This window comes from Mustela lutreola, chromosome 3 (assembly GCF_030435805.1).
Source record: "Mustela lutreola isolate mMusLut2 chromosome 3, mMusLut2.pri, whole genome shotgun sequence".
Taxonomy (NCBI): Eukaryota; Metazoa; Chordata; class Mammalia; order Carnivora; family Mustelidae; genus Mustela; species Mustela lutreola.
The window spans coordinates 129032419-129056385 of NC_081292.1; the positions used below are offsets into that span (position 1 = coordinate 129032419).

General features: G+C 38.4%; 1 protein-coding gene across 2 annotated transcripts in view; it reads left to right on the top strand.

Moving 5' to 3' along the window:
* The first annotated feature begins 543 nt into the window (after positions 1–543).
* EPC2 (enhancer of polycomb homolog 2) overlaps positions 544–23967 on the top strand; it is a 113694-nt gene continuing 90270 nt past the window's right edge. For both annotated transcript variants that reach the window (XM_059166808.1, XM_059166809.1), the window contains exon 1: positions 544–970. In XM_059166808.1, coding sequence (XP_059022791.1) covers positions 818–970 — 153 coding nt within the window. In that variant the 5' untranslated portion in view covers positions 544–817. The remainder of the gene's footprint in view (positions 971–23967) is intronic.

The following is a 23967-nucleotide window of genomic DNA, read 5'->3' on the forward strand; positions in this document are numbered from 1 at the left end:
TGCGCCGCTCTGAGTGGGCAGACGGAACGGACCCTTCGCACCTCCCAGGGATGTGCTAATTGGAGGATGCGAACGAGCCGGCTTTCGGGGCACCGTGGAGATAGCGCTTTCTAAGTACAGGCTCGGTGGTGGCTGTTGTGCCCTGGCTGACATCTTCCTTTCCCGCTCACGGACTTCTGCAGACACGCTGCTCCGCGCGGCCGTGTCTTGCCCAGCGCTCTCCTTCGGGGCACCCAGCGAGCGGCGGGTCGGGGCCGCGGAGGCAGAGGCGCACGCTCAGGGGCGCGTTAACTTGCGCACCTGGCACCTGCCACAGGGCTAGACGCGGCCGGCAAGCCGAGGGCCGCCGCCGCCGCCCCCTCTCCCCTGAGCTGCCCGAGGCTGAGCACGCTCCCGCGGGCCGGCCGCGCCGCGGAGAGAGTGGGTGGGCAGGCTAGGGAGGGGAACCGAGAGGAAGGAGGGAGGAAGGGAGGGAGAGGGCGAGGCGCGTCCCCGCGGCGGGGGCGCGCTCTCGCGCGGGCTGCCGGGATCGCTCGCCGCCGCTGTGGTAATGTCCGCCATGTTGGCCATGGCGCAGGGAGCGGATCGGGCGGGCGAGCGGCGGATCTAGTGTGTGGAAGCGGCCGCGGGCGGCGGGGGGCTGTTTTCGGGCGGGGTGGGCGCCCATGCTGTGGCCGGGGGCAGTGAGGAGGAGGAGGAGGAGCGGGCCGGCCGCGCTGCACTGAGGAAGGAGGTGGAGGAGGCGGCGGGAGTCCTCCCCCCCTCCCCGCCCGCCCCGCCGCCGCCGCCCGGGCTGTTCCTGTAAGGCGGGGAGACAATGAGTAAACTCTCCTTCCGAGCGCGGGCGCTGGACGCCGCCAAACCGCTGCCTATCTACCGCGGCAAGGACATGCCTGATCTCAACGACTGCGTCTCCATCAACCGGGCCGTGCCCCAGATGCCCACCGGGATGGAGAAGGAGGAGGAATCGGTAGGGACTCGAGTGTTTATTACCCCCCCTTCCCTCCTCCCCCCTCCCCTTTGTCAGTCGGGCCTCGCCATTCACAGAGCGCTTTACGCTCGCTGGAGGGCGCCTCTGCCGCTCCAATGCATGGGACCCTACGCCGGCGGAGTAGCGTAAACCCTCTCGGCCGGCGCAGCGCCCGCCCGCGGCCGCCATGTTGTTGCGTCCCAGTGTTGTGATTAGCTCGCAGCGCCGCTTACGCTGCCGTAAGGGGGCCTTGCCGTAAGCGGCGGCCGGGAATGGCGCAGGGGATGTTCTGGCCGCACTTGGCGTACGGCCTCTGTTTACCTCCTTCCTTCCCCCCAATCTTTCTCCGGTGCGGGTTTAATTAATGAGCGAGGGATTCTTTGGATAGGAAGGATTCCCCCCCCCCCAACTTTCAAATTTAGTTTTGCATTGGGTTCTTTTTAAAATGACTATGGAAAGTAAAACGCGTTCAAAACAATCCTCTTCCTTCTAGCAAGGTAACCCTCGCTCTCGAGCTGGCGGTGGTGCGGCGGGATGAGGCGGTGCAGCACTGCGGCGGGGAAGGGCGGGGGCCGTGACTACCCAGTGGGGTGTAGCGGTAGAAAGCCGTTGACCGGCTAGCTCCCCGGCCGCGAGAGGGACGGCGCTGCCGGCCTGTCCAGGAAGGCGCCGGCTCGGCGCGCAGCGTTAGAAAGCAAATGGAGATGTTCCGCTAGGAGCTGCTGGCGCTGCCCGGTCCCCGCGCCGTGTCCCCGAGAATTGTCATCGAAGAGGAGGGTCTTTTAGAAGTTGAGGATTTAATGCATCTAAACTGACAGTTACGTTTTTTGATAATACATTGCTTTCTGCAAAAATTGTGCTTTTCTCCCTGACGGGATTTTGCATACGGATGAATTTTATCTGGCTTGACTGTGTTTATGACTCTGGAATGGTGTTACTTGCGTGCGAAGTTCATAGTAACTGCACCCTCAAGAATTTCTTCAATGAACCTGCGGTCCCGCCTTATTGTCAACCCTGGTTGTGCGTGGATTGGTTCTCTTGCTTCTGTGACTGTCAGAAGAAGGCTCGAGGTTGCTGTGATTGGTTTTCTCTTTTGACTATTAATATTGCAGGAAATGCTTTTATGCTTTTGATTGGCTGCTCCAGTTCTGACCTCATTATATTACCCTGTTATTACTACTTTCTGCTGTGATTTAATCACATTTCTCTTTGGTCTTTGGTTACTTGAAAGTCTTGCATTTTGAGTAGAAAATGAATATAGCAATAGTATCAGGGTGAACATTCAATATTCAGCTTTTCAAATAATAAGATGACTCCCCCAAGCAAAAGAAAACCCAGTATTTGCAGTAGATTTAGATCTAAGTCATATGAGAACATTCTTTTTATTCTTAAAGTTTATTTCTACCTTAGCTCAGTTTTCTATGTGAATGATAATTAAAGTTATAGTATGTAGGAGAATTAATTGAATTAAACTTTAAAAAACACAACTTTGTATTCCACAAAGTTAAATTTATTATTTTGTGGGTTTTGATAAAAAAGGAGAGGTAGCTCATGAGTCTTGAAGTATCAATATAGAATGTAATTCCTTGGATCCCGTTATTTTGGTTTGGGAAGAACTGAAATCAGGAAACTTGTTCTAGAATGAACAGTTAGCCCTGGAAGATAAGCTGCTTTTTGTGAACGGTGATCAGCAATATATTTACTGCTTTAGGTCCTTAGGTTGCCACATATATTTTGGTATTTTATCTGAATTGAGGAAGAAAACTGCATTTTAGTTACTCTTTTAAGGATGTATTAAAAAACAAATGTTTAACCCTTTCCCTATTAACTTTTTCGGAAGTTGTGGTTTCCCATCTAGAGATTGGAAATTAGATTATATTGGACAATTTTCAGTACGCTGCTTCAGCTGTCCAATTTTAGGGAAGAAGAAATCCAGCTTCTGGTGGAACTAGAGTTGAAACCCTGGACTTCTGACTCTTTGTCCTGTCCTTTCTACCTCTTCAGTGTTCCAAGTGGAGGTACTTAAAATCAAAACAAAACTAAACAAACTCTGACAGTTAAGATTTATAGTCTAAAGTTTTTCCCTTCCCAGAATGTCCAGTTGGGGTGTTAGTTTTTTTTCTTTTCATCTTTTAAGTTGACATGTAAGTCAAAAGACTTGTGCTTTCATGAGTGACAGCCAGTTCAGTTCTTCTGGTCTTATTTACAGGATTTCTGTTATTCAGCAGAATTACTTGTTCTTCAAAAAAATGTTCTTCCATGATCAACAGTTCTAAGCAGCAGTAAAATATAAATCTCATAAATGTTTTGTGTTTCAGTTGAATTGTATTTCATTTCAGCTTCCATTATCAGCATGTTCTAATTACTTTTATAAGTATTTCTTTTAATCATGTAGACTTTAAAAAAAAAAAAAAACAAAAAGCTTTGGATTGTGGATTTATAATTGTTGCTTTTTGCATTGCTAAACTGTCCACAGTATGACTCCCTTGCTGTTTGGTTGACAGAATCCTTTGACTGCACTTGAACCACCTTCATGGATTTTACTTCTCTTCTATTCCCGCTCCCCGCTGCCCCTGCCAGTAAAATTAAGGACTATATTTATCAGATTGTTATTAGACTTTGTTTATATAGTCATTGACTCAGTTTTGAGTTACATTTTGATGATACTTAGTTGAGGTAATTTAGGTGTTGTTTGGCACTGATACCACTCTGTCATTCTTTTAGCTCTTCATTTTCTTTTGGACATACAGCCATCTTCTCTTCCCTTTCCTTAGTTTCTCTTTAGCCTAAGGTTTGCCCTCCTAATCTTGATCGTGCTCCACATGGCACTTGGTTTAGGTCAGATACTGTAAACATATGTTTATTTAGAACTTAGCCAGAGAGATCAGGTGATCGGTGATTCTGCCACCTCCCCGAGTGTTGTATAGTGGCAGTTGATATTTTTTTATAATACCATTTTTTGAATATTTCTAGTGTCTCAGGTAACGTTAAGAACTTTACGTACTATTATTTCATTTAATCTTTTTTAAAAACCAACTTTTTTGAGGTAAAATTTACATACAGTAAAGTGTGTTCATTTAAAGCATAGAGTTTGATGAGTTTTGACAGATGTGTACACCTGAGGAAATGACACCACAATCAAGATAAAACAACATTTCGGGCCGCCTGGGTGGCTCAGTTGGTTAAGCAGCTGCCTTCTGCTCGGGTCATGATCCCAGCGTCCTTGCTCGGCAGGGAGCCTGCTTCTCCCTCTGCCTCTGCCTGCCATTCTGTCTGCCTGTGCTCGCCCCCCCCCCCAATAAATAAAATCTTAAAAAAAAAAAGATAAAACAACATTTCAAACACCCAAGAAGTTCCCTTTTGCTTCTTTGCAAGTCAGTCCCTCTCCACTAGTAGTTCAAAGCAACTGCTGATTAGCTTTCTCTTCCTGTAGATAAGTATTATCTTTTCTAGAATTTCATTTAAATGGATTTCGTATTCCCTTCTGTTAGGCTTCTTTTGCTCAGCATGCTGCATTAAAGATTCATCCTTGTTACATGTATCAGTCCATTCCTTTTTACTGAATAGTGTTCTAGTGAATTGATATATTCATCCATCCATCTGGATATTTGAATTGCTTCCTGTTTTGGGTTTTCATTTAATCCTTGTAACAGTCCTGGGGAGTATTATTGTTTTTATTTTATGGATGAAGAAACTGCAGGTCTCGCTGTTAGTAACTGGCAGAGTGAGTGAATGCCCTTGCCTTTAATATCACAAAAACCATTCTTATAACTACTAAGCTTCATATTAACTTCTTACGGAACCACAGATTAGCTTCTGAACTGTTACAAGTTCATTACAGTATAAATAATGTTTTACTTTTTATAATTTAGGGAACTTTGAAAGATGACATCAGTTTGATTGGAATATTACATTATTAAGTGTAGTTTTTGGTCACTGAACTGTGTCTGATTTTTGCTTTGGGCTTTTCAGATTTTCTGTTTCTTTTTTTTCTTAGAAGTTTGTTAGCTTTGCTTCCCTGTCCTGGCACCATTGTGTTTATCTGAATGTTTATGTTATCTTAAGCATATAAGAAGTTTGTGGGAAACTATCCTATTTTATTATTTAGATTTTATCCTAATAGAATGTAATCTTTGTAAGGTTGCATATTTTGTTCCCCAGAACAAATAATAATGACAAATAATATATGCTTGCTAAATGTGGGTTAAATGTTGAATGAGCCTTTAATTTTTTTTTTCTGTACGAAGATCTATGTTTTTGTGAAACACTCTGTGTGTGTGTGTATAAAATTTATTAGCAGAATTTGGTAAATTATTCTTAGGGGAATTCTTTTTGGTTTCTTACTTTGGTATAACATATACATAAATGCCAAGCCTTTCCGCCCCCCCCCCCCCCCTTGAGTGAGAGACTCTTAAATAAAGAATTTTTTTATACGTAAGGTATGGCTGCAATATTAATTTTTGTCTTGTGTTAATTATTCTTAACAGGTGTATGTAGGTTTATGTATGATATCTTTTTGTAGTAACATGTACCTTGAACCAAACTCTGCATGAAGCAGGTGATTCTGCTTATTTTTAAAGAAGAAGACCGTGACTGATTTGAATTACTTTTTCTCCTTTTATGTTTTAGTTGTCTAATTTTGGTATTCTCTTAATATTTTAAGGGACATTTTCAATGATAGAGTAGGAATATATTCAGTCTTTCTCACATTTCAAAGTTACTTTTGGCACTGATACATTTCCTAGATCATGATAGGGTTCTAGAGAGGATATAAAATAGAATTTTGTAAATTGATCTTGTAAAAACATTTAACATTTATTTCAACAAAAGCAAATACTTACCAGGTATCATCTGAGTGCCGGGTGTTACTTAAATAGGATATTTGTAAGTATTTTTTTAAAGACTTTATTTATTTATTTATTTGTCAGAGAGAGAGAGAGAGAAAGAGAGAGAGCGAGAGAGAGTTCACAACCAGGCAGAGGTGGAGAGAAGGCTCACTGTGGAGCAAGGAGCCTGATGTGGGACTCTATATCCCTGGACTCTGGGATCATGGCCTTAGCTGAAGGCTGCGGCTTAACCAGCTGAGCCACCCAGATGTCCCAGACATTAGTGAACTATTTTAAAGAGGTTAAATATGTCTAAAAGTATTTGTAAGACTGTGTGCTGGAGTTTTAGGATTAGGATTAAAATTAAAAGAATACAATACAGATCTTGACTTCAGAGAACTTAAATGAGTCATTGAAGTCAAAAACGTATCTGGAAAGTTAGCATAAACTATCAGGTTAAGTTCACCTGACAAAGAGCATTAGAAAAATCTAAATGTCAGTGTAGTTAAGAGAGAAAATTGCTATTAGAATGTATAGAGGGGTTGGAGAGATATTTAACAATTTGGGCTTTCAGGTTTGGTTGTACAGTGTGTGTTGACAAAAATACTTGAGTGAAGGAATGTTTAAAGCAATTTCTATGGATGTTGGAGTGCCGGGGTGGCACAGTTGGTTAAGCATCTCTCTCTTGATTTAGGCTCTTGGTTTAGGCTCTTGGTTTGCGATCTCAGGGTTTTGAGATCAAGTCCTGTGTGGGACTCTGTGCTCTGTGCAGAGTTGGCTTAAGCTTCTCTTCTCTCTCTGCCCCTTCCCACCGCATGCTCATGCACATCATCTTTCTTTTTCTTTCTCAGATAAATAAGTTTTTAAAAAAACAAACAAAAACAATTTCTGGGGATGTTAAGTAGACTAAAGGAAGGTTCTTCCATGTTATGTGTATTTTACCTGTCCTTTTCAATCCGTTATCCCCTGCTGATAGAAACTTCAGGAGGGGAGCCCTTTGTCATTTCTGAGCTGGTCATTCTCTTAGCTCTTTCTCCCCATTTTTTTGGTTATGCAGGTGGCTTTTATTTTTCTTCCCCCTCTTTTGTTCTGTGCTATATCTTCAACACTAGAAACTGTTCAGAACAAAGAAAACCCTCAATAAATATTTGGTGAATGAATGAATAAAAGTTAGGGTCATGACAAGGTTGAAAAAAGGGTAGAATTATACCAGATTGGAGATAGTTTCGAACGTTAGATCCAGGAAATTATAGGATGGTACAGAAAAAAGAGCACTGACTTGCAAGTGTGAAGTCTGTTTCTAGTTTTGTTTCTGTTCTTAGTAACCAGATGATCTGGGAAAGTTCCCTGCCTTTTCTGAGCATCAGGTCATTCATCACTACCATCAGTTACCATTTATTGAGTGTGTGTTGAGTATGTGCCAGGTACTTTGTTAAATTCAGTAGATGGTTTAGAACTCATTATAACAACAGGGTGTGTAGTAGTATATTGTCTCTTTTCCAAAAGAAACTGAGGCTTTGGAGATTTAAGTGTCTTGCCCAGGGTCACCCCTGCCTGAGTTAGAACATAGCAAAACAGTATTTGAACTCAAACCCTATGAGGGATTGACTCTAGGGCTCTGATCTTTACTATTGCTTCATTTATAAAAAGAGAACTAGGTGATACCTAAGGTTTATTATATTTCCACTGATCTCTCACTTATTATTCTGTAACATGGAAGAGTCATTGGAAGTTTTTGCCTCGGGCACTTGGGTGGCTCAGTTGGTTAAACATCTGCTTCAACCCTAGGTCATGATCTGCGGCTCCTTGCTCAGCAGGGAGCCTGCTTCTCCCTCTCCCTGCTGCTCCCCCTTCTTGTGTGCACATGGTGTGCTCGCGCTCTCTCTCTCTCTCTCTCTCTCCCACTCTCCCTCTCTCTTTGAGGAATAAATAAATTTAAAAAAAAAAGGTTTTGCCTCAGGGAATGATATAAAAGAAGCTTTGAAGTGAATGCCTTTTGTAAACACATTTCTCTTTTAAAAAAATGTAAAGGAATGATTTATCTATGGTATAAATTTAGGTTTCATCAGTATCATTTCTCTAAAAATGAGGCCTAAAAATTAATTTAACAGGTGGGATCATTAGGTTAGTTTCAAGTAACAGAAACAAAAAACCAAATCTGGTTTCTTTCATTCCTGGATGTTGTCTCAAAGATTCCAAAGAAGGCTTTTGAACAGTCAAGGCTTGGGAAGGCCTGGAACCAGGGCAAGCTGTGGGCCCTTAGCAGCAAGTGACATTAACAATTCCCAATCTTTTGAGAGGTAGTATAGTTAAGGTAGTAGGTAAGAGGTAGTAGTTAAGTGTATATGTTCTGGAGCCAGAACAGAAATGGTTTTGAGTCCCCTGGCAGGTTAACTTGATCTATAAAATCACATAGGGTTGTTGAGAAGATGAATTGTGGTGCACTTGGGAGAATTTGTGGCATTCAATAAGCAGTCAGTAAATATTAGCTGTTATTCTCATCACTGTTACATTTTTTTCATTTCCAAATCCCAGATCCTGGTGTTAAAGGACATTATTGGTTTGGCTTGCTTCAGGTATCTATGTACCTGTAAGTGACAGTCTGACAGGGGACAGGGATAGTGATTAGTACTTAATGTGCTGTTAAGGGTTACCCTTGAGAATGAGGCTTTAGCTAGGTAGCTGCCCTTAAGAGACTTACTAATAGTGTGTATGTAACAGAGTTACCAAAAATTGTGGAGTTAAATCGTTAAATTGTTTTAATCCATGGTTTGACTCCTGAATTTGAACATTTAGGGTGTTTTTATAAACCTTAAGTTTGTAAAGTGTTTTAATGAGGTAACAATGTTTTGCCTATTTTATAATAAAATAGTAAGGTGTGTATTGCAAATTTTAAAGGAAATTTAAGTTAAGGACTATAAAAGAAGACTCCAAAATCTTTTTAAAGAAAGCATACCTTTCATATTAATTTTCAGAGTAGTAAGGGATGCATTTTGTGTGACCTCAAAGATACTATTTAACCTTCCTGGCCCTTAGTTTCCTCATTTGGGAAATAGAATTGGATTGAGTGACCTTTAAAGTGCCTTTGGGTCTAAAAATTACTTGCATCTGTGAATCCACATTTCTACCTACTAGGCATATTGTCCAGAATATTAAGTAGATGAAAAGAGCTAACAAGTGAGAGACTAAGTGTTAGGAAGCTACTAGTAGGTAAGCTTTAACTCTTTAAAAAGTTACTGCAATGCTGTTAATTTGGTTTAGAGGTTGTATTTTTTTTTTTTAAAGATTCAGTTATATTTTTCTACTATTTGATACTTATTTTTCCTAGAGATCAGTGGAGAAGTCCACTCTGTATGTTTTGGGTGTGATCAGTTCCCTTGCTTTCATGAAGTTTTCTTTCACTCTCTTTACTAATCTTACTCATTGCTGTAAATATTCTGAATTTTGGCATACTTTTTAGCCCATACCATTTAAGTTTATTTTAATTTTCTGGTATCTCATGACTCTCACTTGACCGGTGTGTGCATTTGTGTGTGGATGGATGGATATGGATATATGCATGAGAGAGTGAGAAGATAGACCCTTATTTTCCCAATTAGACAAGATACCTTAAGGAAGGTATACTGTCTTCATTTTACTCGCCATAGGCTGGATACCTATCCAGACACTTAGGTGATAGAAAGTTTATAATACAGGCATTGACAATATATGGGACCCTGGGATTGAATTTGATTGTATTATTAAACATACAGCTCTACATCTTCATTTCATTACAAGTAAAGTTGAGGTAGAAAAACAGTAATGGATGTGTAGGGGTAGCATAAGGAAAGGATGATAGGTAGGAATAAGCCAGGAAGGAGACCAATGTAGATAACAGTAGGTCTGTCATGATTATTTGATTTTATCTTAAAATTGATCCCTGATTATATTTTGCCTTCTCTACACTTCAATGAAACAAAACTTTGGGTTTGTCTAGTCTACCATGCAGCACTGTTCTTTGTGGGATTAATAAGTGGAGGAAGATGATGCCACTTACAGATTCTCCTTAGCACCACTTCCTTATATATGCTTTTTGGTTTCTTTTTTCTTGCCCACTAGTGTCACTGTGCAGTCAGAAGAACGCAGATTGGAAGAGTCAGGCTCTCTGCTAACTCTCTAACTCGTATCTTTACTTCCAGCTTTCTCACTTCCTTTTTTGGAGAGGAGTGTAGACAAAGGATATGAGGTTATTGGTTGGGGAGTCCACAAGCAGCTCTTACTTGTAGTGCTAATTTGATGAAGTTAGTACTTTAGAATTGTGGCTTAGGTTCCAGTCATGGCCTCTGCCACTTTCCCTCTGGGCAGGATAAATTACTTCATCTCATGGAGCCACTTTGCTTCATCTGTTTAATGAGGAGTATCTCAAAAGATAATCTGAAAGATTAACTTTTTAAGTAGACTTAAGTCAGTGTCTTATGCAGACAACTGCTATTTTTTTTTTATTATTAATAACAGTTTTCAGTTGTACAGGATAATGTGAAGGAATATGGAAAAGTAAAAGCATATTTCCATATGTTATTTTGAGGTATAGTTTCATATTTTTTTCTTCAGTCAATTACATATATTTTTATAGTTGTCAAACTTTAGCAAATTGATATGTACATTTTTCTCCTTCTATCTCTGACAGAGCATTTAACAGTCCAAATGATTTAAAAAAAATTAAAGACTTTGAAAATTAACAACAAAGAAAATTTACTCTAATCCTCAGAGTAATACTTGACTCCTGAATAATTGATAAATATTGTATTTGTTTTTAGAAGTGATTTTTTTTTCTTGGATTATTTAGTTGGTCATGGGGGAAAGTCCGTTTTAGTGATAGAAAACTGTTCAGTGGGTGGTATACACTAGAGAATTAAATGAAGAGAGATGTTCTAATAAACCAGTGCACTCTGGGATAAACATTTAAGTTTGGAAACTTTGGCAAGCATGGTACTGAGGAGGGTAATCTTGCCATTTGTTTGATCTTTGAGGTGTTTCTTGACTGACACGTTTTTGGCAATTTGTTGGATGTATGAGACTGTCCCAGGCATAGCAGGAAGTTTATTGATATCCTGCCTGCTAATTTCTGGTAGCATTCCAATTGGCATAACCCCCCAAAATTTCTCCTTTTATTTCCAAATGGGGACTGTTGCATCTGATTTAAGAACCATTTTCTAAGGCTCCTTACTTAACCTTTTGTGACTTGGACTTTGCAGTCTGGTAAAACTGCTCGAAATGATTTTTTTTTTTTAAAGTATAATTGACCTACATTGTTACATTAGTTTCAGGTATACAGTATAGTGGTTCAGCAATTGTATACATTCTTCTGTGCTCATCAAAATAAGTGTACTCTTAATCCCCTTTATTTCCCTTTCTACCTTTGCCCTCCCGCTGCAACCATCAGTTTGTTCTCTGTATTTAGGAGTCTGGGTTTTTTGTTTGTCCCTTTTTTTCTTTGTTCGTTTGTTTTGTTTCTCAGATTCCACATGAGTGAAATCAGATAGTATTTGTCTGTGTCTGACTTATTTTACTTAGCATTATACTTTGTAAGTCTACCCAGGATGTTGCAAAAATGGCAAGTCCCCCCCCCTTATTTTTTTAAAGATTTTATTTATTCATTTGACAGAGAGAGACACAGTGAGAGGGTACACAAGGAGGAGGAGTGGAAGAGGGAGGAAGCCTTCCTGCCCGAGCTCTGTTCATCTACTTATGGACACTTGGGTTGCTTCCGTATCTTGGATATTGGCTTGTAAATAAAGCTGCAGTAAACACAGAGGTGCATGTATCTTTTTAAATTAGTGGTTTTGTTTTCTTTGTGTAAATACCCAGGAGGGGAACTGCTGAATCATATGGTAGTTCTACTTTATTTTTTTTGCTACTGTTTTCCATAGTGACTGTCCCAATTTACATTCCCACTGACAGTGCATAGGGGTTCCTTTCTCTCTGTACTCTCTCTGTACTCTCACCACTCTCACTTGTTATTTCTTGTCTTTCTGATTGTAGCCATTCTGATGGGTGTAAGGTAATATCTCATTGTGGTTTTGACTGGCATTTCCCTGATGAATAATGATGTTGAAAATCTTTTTGTGTGTCTTTGGCTTTTTGGATGTATTTGGAAAAATGTCTGTTGTGCCAAAAAGAATAAGATACCTAGGAATAACCTTAACCAAGGAAGTGAAAGACCTGTACTTGGAGAACTATAAAACAATAATGAGAGAAATTAAAGGTGACACAAACAAGGAAAAGATATTCTATGCTGATGGGTTGGAAGAACTAATGTTGTTAAAATGTTTTGTACGACTGAGGTATCTGGGTGGCTCAGTTGGTTAACTATCTGACTCTTGATTTCAGCTCATTCAGGTCTTGATCTCAGGGTCATGAGTTCAAGCCCTGCGTTGGGCTCCACAGCAGAAGTGGAGCCAACTTAAAAAAAAAAAAGTTAACACTACCCAAAGCCATGTGCAGATTTAAAGCAGTCTCTATCAAAATACCAATAGCATTTTTCACAGAATTAGAACAAATAATGCTAACATTTGTATGGAACCAGAAAAACCTTGAATAGCTAAAGAAGTCTTGAGAAGAACAAAGGTGGAGGCATCATAATCCCAGCCTTCAAGATATAATACTACAAAACTGTTGTAGTTGAAACAGTATGGTACAGATATAAAAATAGACACATAGATCAATGGAATAGAATAGAAACCCCAGAAGTAAACCTGTGCTTGTGTGGTGAACTAATCTACGACAAAGGAGGCAAGAATATATAGTGGGAAAACTGGAGCATTTCCTTATACCATATAAAAAAATAAACTCAGAATAGATTGAAGACCTAAATGTGAGACTTAAAACTCCCGGAAGAAAACATAAGCAGTAATAGTGTCCCTGACATGGGTGATAGAAAGTTTTCTACATATGTCTCCTGAGGCAAGGGAAACAAAAGCAAAAATAAACTATCGAGACTACACCAAATTGAAAGCTTTTGTACAGCTCAAGAGATGATCAGCAAAATGGCAAGACAGTGTACTGAATGGGAGAAGATATGTCCAAATGACATATCCAGTAGAGGGTTAGTATCCAAAATATATAAAGAACTTATACAGCTCAGTTCCAGAAAGAATTAAAATAATAGGCAGAGGGCCTGAATCAGAATGATGTTTTAAATGCATAAAATAAAATCATATAAAACCAGTTGTATTGCAGGTTATCAAAATATTAAAACAATTTGTGATTTACATGCCTTATCAGCATACTGACAGATCTAGAGTTGAGTCTAAGTTGAAGTAGTGATAAGTATAAGTATTTCAACAAGTGCAACCACTGTTAATATGACAATGAAATGATCTGTGATTTCTGTTGTGTTGCTAGTCCTAATGTTAACCAGTACTACTATTTTGCCTTTTGCTGACATTAGTAATTGAAGGAAATGTTAAATTTGGTAGAAGTTAGTGGAATTAGAGAAATGACTATTTTCTCACCCAAGTTTTGGGGGGGGTCTGTGACTTGAGGTTCAGAACACCTCAAGATTTTCTTTGGCCCAAGTGGCAATCCTATTCCTGTGTCATCTTTGTCCCAAATATATAAAGTTAGGCTAAAGATTTTATTTCCATTATTATATTGGAGATGCTACTATAAACAATATGTTACCTTCATGTTTAAGGCATTTGCTAGGTTTTTTTACATTGAAAAATAATAGACCCACATGATTTAAATATAAAAACTGAATAGCACAAATTGATACATGAAAAGTAAGTTGTCCTTCCTTCCCTACAATTCCCAGACACTCTACAGAGGCATCTATTGTTAGTATCATGTATGTTTATCCTAAAAAACTTGTGAACAAATGCTTCTTACAACATGAAGGCAAATATTTCCTGTATTTTATAATATGTGATCTTAGAGTTAGTTTCTTAATCTAGCATCATAAAGTCAAATAATTTTGATTTTAAATTTTTTTCCTTTAAAATCTCTGAAGAATTGGGAATTGGCAGATTGTAGCTTTCTGGTTGAATCATTTTAAAGTTTGGATATGAATCCTTAATCTTTTATCCCCATGTGGCAGTTTGGCTGTCTGTAAGCCTTGCGTTATACATAGGACTTCTGTTTATTTTCTTATATACAAGGTAAATATTTTAAAGTCAGATTAATGATTGATTAAGTGGCTTGTCAGTGTATTTTCTCTCTGAGTTGTTTATGGCCTTAAATAGAAGTTTTGGTCAGAAGAGCAACAGTAGTCTACTGTTTTGAAGGAAGCGGTTTATTTCTGCTTATCATGTTGGTAAGCTGGATCTTTCATACAGATTGTACTCTCTAAAACTTTCATTGAAGTGCGTGCTTATTCATCCAGCATATATATCCATGAATACATGGGCCATGTCTGTACTTTTGTATCTATCATCTGGTACAGTGAATGACATACGGTAGTTATTCAGTGAATATTTGCTGGTGGAATAAACAACACCTGCTGTGTACTTCAGATTACAGACAGCGTGTGATGCCCCACAGAGTTGTTAGAGGGTTGAGGAATTGTGATCTAGTGTAGAGTTACCTTTTAGGGTAGGCAAACTTGTGTAAAGAGCTGTGCCTGGGTGGCTCATTTGGTTAAGCATCTGACTCCTGGTTTTGGCTAAGGTCATGACCTCAAGGTTGTGAGATGGAGTGCCCCAACAGGCTCCATGCTGATGCTCAAGAGTCTTTCTTTCCATCTCCTCTTCCCTATCCTCACTCTCCTTAAAAAAAAAAAAAAGCAATTCCTGTTTGAAGAGCTCTGGGAAAAGAAACTTTGTGATATGGAGGATGACCTAAAGAAATAGTGCTGCTTCATTATTATACAAGAAATGTGCAGATTTTACTTATTTTGGTTTAAAGCACAGAAGACACTTTCCGTAAAGTACTTAGATGATTTTCTATACATTATCGGTGCTTCAGTCAGTAGTAGTTCTTTTTCAGCTTTGTTTGATGTATCAGCTCAGCCAACTTAAAGAGTTAGTTCATCAGGGCTTTCAAAATACCTCCTAAAGAAGTAACAAAAGATTTAGGTCAGTGATTCTCAAACTTTGTCATGTATCAGAATCACCTGGAGGGCTTGTTAAAAACACTGATCACTGGGCTCCATTCTGATAATTGTAGCTTGTAGTGGGTTTGGAATGGGGCCCGGGAATCTGTATTTTTTAGCATGTTCCTCATGATGCCTGTCCAGTGACCAATTTGAAAACTACCAATTTAGGAGGGAGAATAGCAGTTCTCATCTTGACCACATAGAATAATCTGGGATGCTTTTGTAAAGTAGATGTGTAGACCTTACCCCAGAGTTAGCAACGGAATCACAATTGATGGGTGATTTTGATTCTAGGCAGAAAAAGGGGTTAGTATGTGTGCCCATGTCCCCGGCCTATCTACCTTGCCATTTTACCACTCCTGTCAGAGGTATTTCTCTATGCTGTAACTAATTCTTGAGCTTTTAAACTTTTTAAAATTGATTCATTGTGTATGTATATAACAGAAATAAAGTTCAGCTTGACAACGCACACCCATGCAAATGAACAGTTGACCTTTTCCCCCATAGTTACGTTCTGTAAAGTTGCCATGAACAGTGAATTATGGAATACTAAACCATTTCTCCTAAAGGAGATGCAGGGCTGGAATCCTGTGAACCTCTGGTCACAATATTTTTATCAACCAAATCAATGCATAATCTTGTTTTATATATGTTTCCATTTTAAATATATTGTTGATTCTAGGCATTGAACTCAGCAGCCAGCAGCACTCTAACTTGTGCCTGAATGAAGCTTGTCTTAACACACGTATTTTCTTGGGGCGCCTGCGTGGCTCGATGGGTTAAAGCCTCTGCCTTCAGCTCAGGTCACGATCCCAGGGTCCTGGGATCGAGCCCGGCATTGGGCTCTCTGCTTGGCAGGGAGCCTGCTTCCCCCTCTCTCTCTGCCTGCCTCTCTGCCTACTCGTGATCTCTGTCAAATAAATAAATTTTTTAAAAAACCACACACACAAATATTTTCTCTGTAAGGTGCATCACAGCCTTCTTGTGCTTAGGAACACTAGACAGCACTTCAGCACTACACTTGGGGAACCTATAAACAATGACATCAACAAAAAAACCACAAAAATGTGAAAAAGTGGCACTAAAAAGGACATTAGAAGTACACTTGTTTACAGTGTGAGAGCTGAAACAAAGAGTGTCACCTTGTTTGACCTCCAGCTGGGAACAGATGACTGGGGCCACTCAAATACAGCTCTGTACATTCTTTGAATGACTGTGGAAAGTACTGCACATAGTGATTTGGGGGTCACAGGTTTTTGTGAGGTGAATTTGCAAATACAGAATTTGAGACTAATGAGGATTGGCTATACATATATTTCCTCCTTCCCATTTCTGTTTTGTTCAACGAGCTACTTACTGATTTTATGATTCACTAGAAATTCGAAACACAGTGTGAAAAACAGTGTGCTGATTCAGCAACATGTTATATATTATTTACTAGTTATGCAGTGATAGGTAACAAGTGATATTAAACTATATATATGTAATTTCCCTCATTAAGAGAATATAGGTTTAATCTTGATAATAGGGAGCTGTGGTTTTGGATACATCATTGGGTTTGTATTTGTAAAATCTCACTGATGGATGGATTGTGGAGGGCATCACATGGGTGCAGAAGTTGGTGGTGGCAGCATCAGGAGCAGCTGCAGCAAAGGCAGCAGAGTGGAGACTAGGCTAGTTATAAAGCCAGTGCAACTGGAAATAGGATTTCTAGTTATGTATTTTCAGCAGATTTGTGACAAGACAATTTGGATGCCTTGTGGATTAGGGGATTTCAATTAAGTCTTAATTTTATATCAGGGATTCTTAATTGAAGTCTCTGGTACTGAGATAGATTTAATGGGGTCTGTGAACTTACTGATTTTTTTTCTTTTTTAACCACAGTTATATATATATATGTCTCCTGATTATTCTTCTCATCATCAGATTATTAATGAAGTAAATGACCTGAAGGAGGTTAAGAATTACGTTTTAGGAGATAATACAGATTATTTCTCCCATTATTAATCCTCATTGCACTTGAATCACAAAGTTTTAAATTTTCTGAGAATTCTAAGGCATTTAAAAAGCTTTATACTGAATTTACATTGTTGTGAAATGTAGAATTTTTACATGGGAGCATGTCACTGAGAAATAAGTATATTGAATATAAGAAGAATTATTTTAAACACAGAATTTAGATATTGTTTGCCTTTATTACTGTCGGTTTGTATTTAGAACAGTGGCACAGGATGGTATTCATTCTGTGGAGTGGTAAAGCAGTACAGAAGGATTATTGGAGATGTGCTTAGCCATTTGAACATATCTTAAGGTAGCTAGTGTCTCTGTAGATTAGAAGAGTAAAACCCCAAAACATCCACCTTGTTTTATGTTTTTGAAAATACAGACCTTTTCATTATAATGGTCCTTTATATGCTGATTTGTAAAAAAATTCAGAATATACCAAAAATTTATAAAGAGGGAGATACAGATTCCTTCTAATTCTGCCTTTCTCAGATATCCATGGTTGACTCTTAGGTGGATGTACTTTCTTCCTGTTCCTCTTCTGTACTTGGATATTTATATATTTTATATATATAAATATATATATATATATAATATATATTTTATTTATATTTTATATATGTGTATATATATACATATATATATATATATATATAGGAGTGTGTGTGTATGTATATGAGAGAGAAAGAGAGAAACATTTGGTTTTTAATCTGTTCCTTTCAGATTGAAAAACCTGTGGAAAGACTGGCCCAGCCTGAATCATCTTGGCCATTACTGGATTAGTTCTAGACAGTGTAGGCTGAGAGTTGGATGGTATATGAGAATTGCAGTTTGCATTTTAATCATTAGTGTAAAGAGAGTTGGGAAGGAAGGAATAGTGATTCCCCAAAACAAGGGAATTTAAAGCGTAAATACAGTTGTTTAAAAAATGCTGGTGAGGGGCGCCTGGGTGGCTCAGTGGCTCTGCCTTCAGCTCAGGTCATGATCCCAGGGTCCTGGGATTGAGCCCCGAGTCGGGCTCTCTGCTCAGCAGGGAGCCTGCTTCCACCTCTCTCTCTCTCTCTCTCTCTCTCTCTCTCTGCTTGCCTCTCTGCCTACTTGTGATCTCTGCCTGTCAAATAAATAAATAAATCCTTTTTTTTTTTAAATGCTGGTGAGATAGGCATTGATTTTAATTTATTGATACTATATCTAGGTTGTGTTTCATTGTATCTCTTTATGGTAATTAATCAGTTCCCTTTTGATGAATATTGGTTGTTATGTAGCCAGAGTTTTTAGTTCTTAATTTTAAAAAATGCTTCGATTTTTTAATTGAAATTGAGGTGTTTTGCCTCCTCTCTCAGGTTATTACCTTGTTTTCTTGTAGAACTTGTATAGTTTGTTCTGGTTCACATGGCTCTGTATACAGTTCCATTTTTTTTCCCCCTCATCTTAAATGGATGTCCAGTTGTCCAAACAGCATTTAAAAAATACATATATTTTCTTCCTGGTTTGAGATGCCACTTTCATCATCTTTGAAATTCCTTAGGCATTTGGATTTATTTTTTAATTTTCTGTTTTGTTTCATTGGAGATTTACTGTTTTATTTTTAAAATTTTTTGAAGATTTACTGTTCTAATACTTTCATTGTTTTATCATTATATATTTATAAATTTTAAAAGTTTATGATGAGGTTAGTTTCTTCTCCCATTCTTACTGTTCTCCTTTTTCAGAGTTTTCCTTACTATTGTTGCTTGTTTATTTTTCCATATGAACTTTATATATTTTGTCTAGCTCGAGGAAGAAAATATTGGAGTTTTTATTGGCATTTATCGTACATTTATAAATTAACTTATAGAAAATTGACATCTTTGTGATGTTGACTTCTTATTCAAGAACATAGTTTGTCTCTTCATTTGTTGAATATTTTTCAGGTGCATTTTCTTACATTTGCTTTGCTTTTGGTTAAGCTTGTTTTTGGTTAAGCTTATTTCTAGGATAATTTTATCACTTGGTTTCTATTGTAAATGTCACCTTTTTCCCCCATTATACTTTATAGCTTGTTATTATTTGTATTTCAAAAAACTTTTTATCTGTTAACTGTATATCCTACTTTAAGTTACCTGATTTTTCTTGTTTTTGCATTGATTCTCTTGAGTTATTATACAGATGCCATATTGTTTGCTTTCAGAGGTAATTTACCTCTGCTTTTTCAAGTAGTTTGCTTCTAATTGCCTTCCCTTATTTAAAATTTCCATTCCACATTGAATAGTGAAAATAATGTGCATCTTTGTTTTGTTTCTTACTTCAGTGTGACTGCCTATAATGTTTCTCCATTAAATAAGATGTAGATTCTCCTAAACTGATTTACAGATGGAGAAAACAAAATATAGAGGCACCTGATTGGCTCAGTTGGATGAGCATCTGACTCTTGGTTTCAGCTCTCATTTCAGTCATGATCTCTGACCTGTGTTGGGCTTGGTGCTGGACGTGGAGTCTGCTTAAGATTCTGTCTCTCCCTCTGCACACAGTCCTTCCTCCCCACTCCTTTGCTTTTTCCCTCGGTCTCTCTCTCTCTCTCAAAATAAATAAATAAAAATTAAAGAAGGAAAACACAGGGGCGCTTGAGTGGCTAAGTTGTTAAGTGTCTGCCTTTGGTGCAGGTCATGAACCCAGGGTCCTGGGATTGAGCCCCACATCAGGCTCCTTGCTCAGCGGGAAGCCTGCTTCTCCCTCTCCCACTGCCCCTGTTTGTGTTCCCTCTCTGGCTGTCTCTCTCTCTCTGTCAAATAAATAAATAAAATCTTAAAAAAAAAAAAGCACAGTAGGCATTTATAATGGAATATAATAATATATGTGATTAATAAAAATACATCTAAAATCTCCAGTATTTCTGTCATGAATGAGTCTTGAATATTTTTAAGTGCCTTCTTGGAATTTATGGTAATTTTCCCTTCAGATCTTTTCATTATTGATGAATTATAATATTGAATCAAACCATCATTTGTGGAATGAACCCCATTTATAATGAAATTTTAATTTTCTTAAAAATATTTTTAGTCTTACTACATTTTTCTCCGTAAAAGAATTTATCAGGCTTTGGCTTCTTGTTGGCCCAAGGTGGCCACTCCATAACTTATAAATTTATATCTGTTTAAGCAACCAGCTCTGGCTGAGAATAGTGATTCACTCTCATTTCTAACTTTCCTGGAGATGGAATATGATTGGGCTAATTCAGATAAGGTATCTAGCGTGATTCAGTTGACTGTCTTTGGGAGAAGGTGATAACATTTACCAGTTTGGTGGATGGCAATACACTCCTGGGGAGAGAATGGTAGTTGAGAGAGTGGACACTGGTGGGAGTGAGATTGATTGCTCAAAAAGTGTCTAATTGTAATTTTGTATTTTGCCAATACCACATTTATAGTTTAGCAAAATTCCAGGTTTTACTGAACAGAGTAAGATTTTTTACATTGTATTCTATTACTGGATCACCACTGGCTTTCTTACCTACTCTATAGGACACGTTTTCAGTGGTTATTTGGAGTTAAGAAAGATCCTGAAGGGCTCTCTGAGTTACCTTTCACTGCCACTGCCACTGCCCACCCCACCCCAAGGGGGAAACTCTTCTTTTTAGTATAGGCATACAGTTGCATATATCCAATTCAGATGAATCTGGAGATAGCATCAGATCCCACAAGAGCTCAGTTCTTTAAGACTGCTCCCTTCCCCCACCTTCAGATGCCAGTCACAAGTCCAGATTGTCACATGTGCATCTGACCAACTGGTTATAGATTGGAAGTATCAAATTACCACCTCTTTGGGTTCAGTTAATTTGCTAAACTGCTCACAGAACTCAGACACATTTTACTTGATCGTTACTGGTTTACTATAAAAGGATAAAAAGCAGGAACAGTCAGGTAGAAGGAAATGCATTGGGTAGGGTAAGAGAAATAGGCACGGAGTGTCTATATCCTCTTGAAGCATGCCCCTCTCCAAGCACCTCCATGTATCCATCAGCCTGTAAGCTCTCTGAATCCAGTCCTTTGGGATTTTTTATGGAGTCTTCATTACATACGCATGATTGATAGATCATTAGCCATTGGTGATTGATCTGCAATCTGTAGTCCTTCTTTCCCCAGAGATTAGGGGGTGGGACTGAAAGTTCCAACCCTCTAAATCACACGATTGGTTCTCCTGGCAGCCACCTCCATCCTTAGGTGCTTTCCAAAAGTGACCTCATAACATAAACTCAGATGTGTTTGAAAGGGATTTGTTAGGAATATCAAGACACACTTACCACTTAGGGAATTCCAAGAGTTTTAGGAGCTCTGTGCCAGGGATGGGGGCAAAGACTGAATATATATTTCTTGTTATCATAGTATTACATGGAGTTTCAAAAGTTAGAATTTATATAGTTATCTATAGTGACATTACTTTGTTTAGCCAGATGTTTTTATTTGAAAGATAGCTTCTAAAATAGATTTATTGGGGTGCCTGGATGGCTCAGTTGGTTGAGTATCTGCCTTCAGCTCAGATCATGATCTTGGGGTCCTGGGATCAAGCCCGGGGCATCAGGCTCTCTTTTCGGTGGGGGTGGCTGCTTCTCCTTCTCTGTGCCAGTGTGTGCGTGCTCTCTCTCTTAAGTGACTAAATAAAATCTTTTAAAAAACAAAATAGATTTATTGAGGTATATTGATGAATAAACTGCATGTACTTAGCATGTACAGTTTGTTGATGTTTGTATGTATACACCTGTAAAAACGTTATTACTACAGTCACGGTTAATGAACATATCTGTCACCTCCAAAAGTTGTTTCCTCATGCTCCTTTATAAGCCCCCTATCCTTTTGCAGGCAGTCACTGATCTGCTGTCACTGTAGATCAGTGGTTTGCATCTTCTACACTTTTTATATAAATGGGGTCATAAAGCATATTATTCTTCTTTGGTTTCTTTCACACAGCATAATTGTTTGAGTTTAATACATTCTGTACCATGTATCAATAATGCATGTCTTTATATTGCAAGAGTAGTCCATTTTACAGACATACCAGTTTATTCACTCATCTGTTGATTGGTTTTTGGCTATTACAAATAAAGCTGCTATGAGCATTTTTGTACATCTGTTTTCATTTGTTTTGGGTAAATACCTGGGGATGAAATGGCATGATAGTATGGTGGGCATATTAAAACTGTTTAACTTTTCTAAAAAGCTGTTAAACTATTTTCCAGAGTAATTATGGCATAAAGGTACCTTTTGTGAAATGCGTAGTTGAGAACCTTGTTACTCAAAGTTCAGTTTGTGAATATAGCATTATTTGGGAGTTCAATAAAATTCCTGAATTTCAAGTCCTATCCTACACCTCTTGAATCAAGAATGTGCATTTTAGAAAGAGTGCTAGGTGGTTAGATGCACCTTAGAATTTGAGAAGCCCTGGTTTAGAGCAGTGGTACTCAACATTTCTTTTTCCTCCTTTCTGTAATACCTAAGAGGTTTTTTTTTTTTTTAAGATTTTATTTATTTATCAGAGAGAGAGGGGGCAGAGAGAGCGAGCACAGGCAGACAGAATGACAGGCAGAGGCAGAGGGAGAAGCAGGCTCCCCGCTGAGCAAGGAGCCTGATGCGGGACTCCATCCCGACACGCTGGGATCATGACCTGAGCCGAAGGCAGCTGCTTAACCAACTGAGCCACCCAGGCGTCCCTACCTAAGAGTTTTGATACGTTTCTGTGAACTTCTCAAATGGATCTGGGAGATGCTGGATGATTTTAAAAGTCTAATAGATGATATTGATAAATGCAGAGTATTCTGTGCCCCACCCCCACCCCAGTGATTGCTTTCATTATACTGATTTTTACTTATGGCGGTAAAGTGTTCATCTGTTGCCCATTTCAAATTTGGTAGTTTCCAGAGGAACTGCTTCCCAAGCATTTTTTAAGTATAGAGCTCTGTAGCCTGGCACAGGGTTGTGTTTTTTTTTTTTTTTTTCTGGGTGAGAGAGACTCCTTTTCTTTTTGTGTAATTTCTTGGATGAGTGATTCCATTTGCTAGTTTTTTTTTTTTTTTTTTTTTAATGTTCTTGTTTTTACTTTGTATAGCCAGTGATTCTTGGTTTTCACATATAGGTGTCTTGAAATTTTACGTAAGAGTTATCTCTCTTAGTATTTAAGAAATGCAAAATAATGTCAGAGATGACTTTGTTAGTCAACAGATAAATTAACTGGATATCAAATAATGTTTTTTAAAGCTGTGTGTCATTTATTTTGCTTACTCTTTTGAATCTTCTCTACTAATTTCTGTTGTTGCTTAAATATCTTTTGGATATTTAAGAGCAAGCCAGCTACTGATGTTACTGTCACCTTCCTAAATTAGTGTTGATGTTGAAGGTCATGGACTTAATCAACATTAGGAAATTCTCAATTTAAAACAAGTTTTCAGAAAACGGACAATTAGATAACAAAGGATTAAACATTTGTTACTTTATGAAGTGGAACTAATTAGTGTTATATAACTTCTAATTGAGTTGTTTTCCAAAAGTTGATTTGTAAGTCAGGTATTTTAGAATTATAATGGGTATGATAAAATGTTTCTATACAATAAGATTGCTTTCACTTTTACATTTTGCCTTAAGATATTAGTTACTCGAGTCATTAAAGTCCTCTCATCCCCTTTTTTCTTCATATCTCTACTGGCAATTAAGATAGAGAAGCTGTGGGTGATTCAGTTCTTATTCATTGAAAATTTAACACAACTGTTTTTCAGAAGAGAAGAATCTTTACCATGTTATTAAATTCTAAAAGGAATTTATTGCATATGGGCACTTACCCGTTTAGTTGATAAATGTCTTTAAGTTCAGTTTTATAGAAAAAGGCAGAACGTTCGTAATGTGACTTCATTGTGTGTGTGTGTGTGGGGGGTTGTTTGTTTGTTTTTTGTTTTTTGCTTTTTTAGCTAAAGCTAATGTATTTCTTTGGAGGGCAGAATTAATGAAAATACATATAACTTTACTTACAAAAGCAGTATTTAGAATAGTAGAGGAATGGATGGGTAGCATGTTGAGAGCAGATATCCCTATCTTCCTAATTTTAAGAGAAGCATTCAGTATTTCACTTAA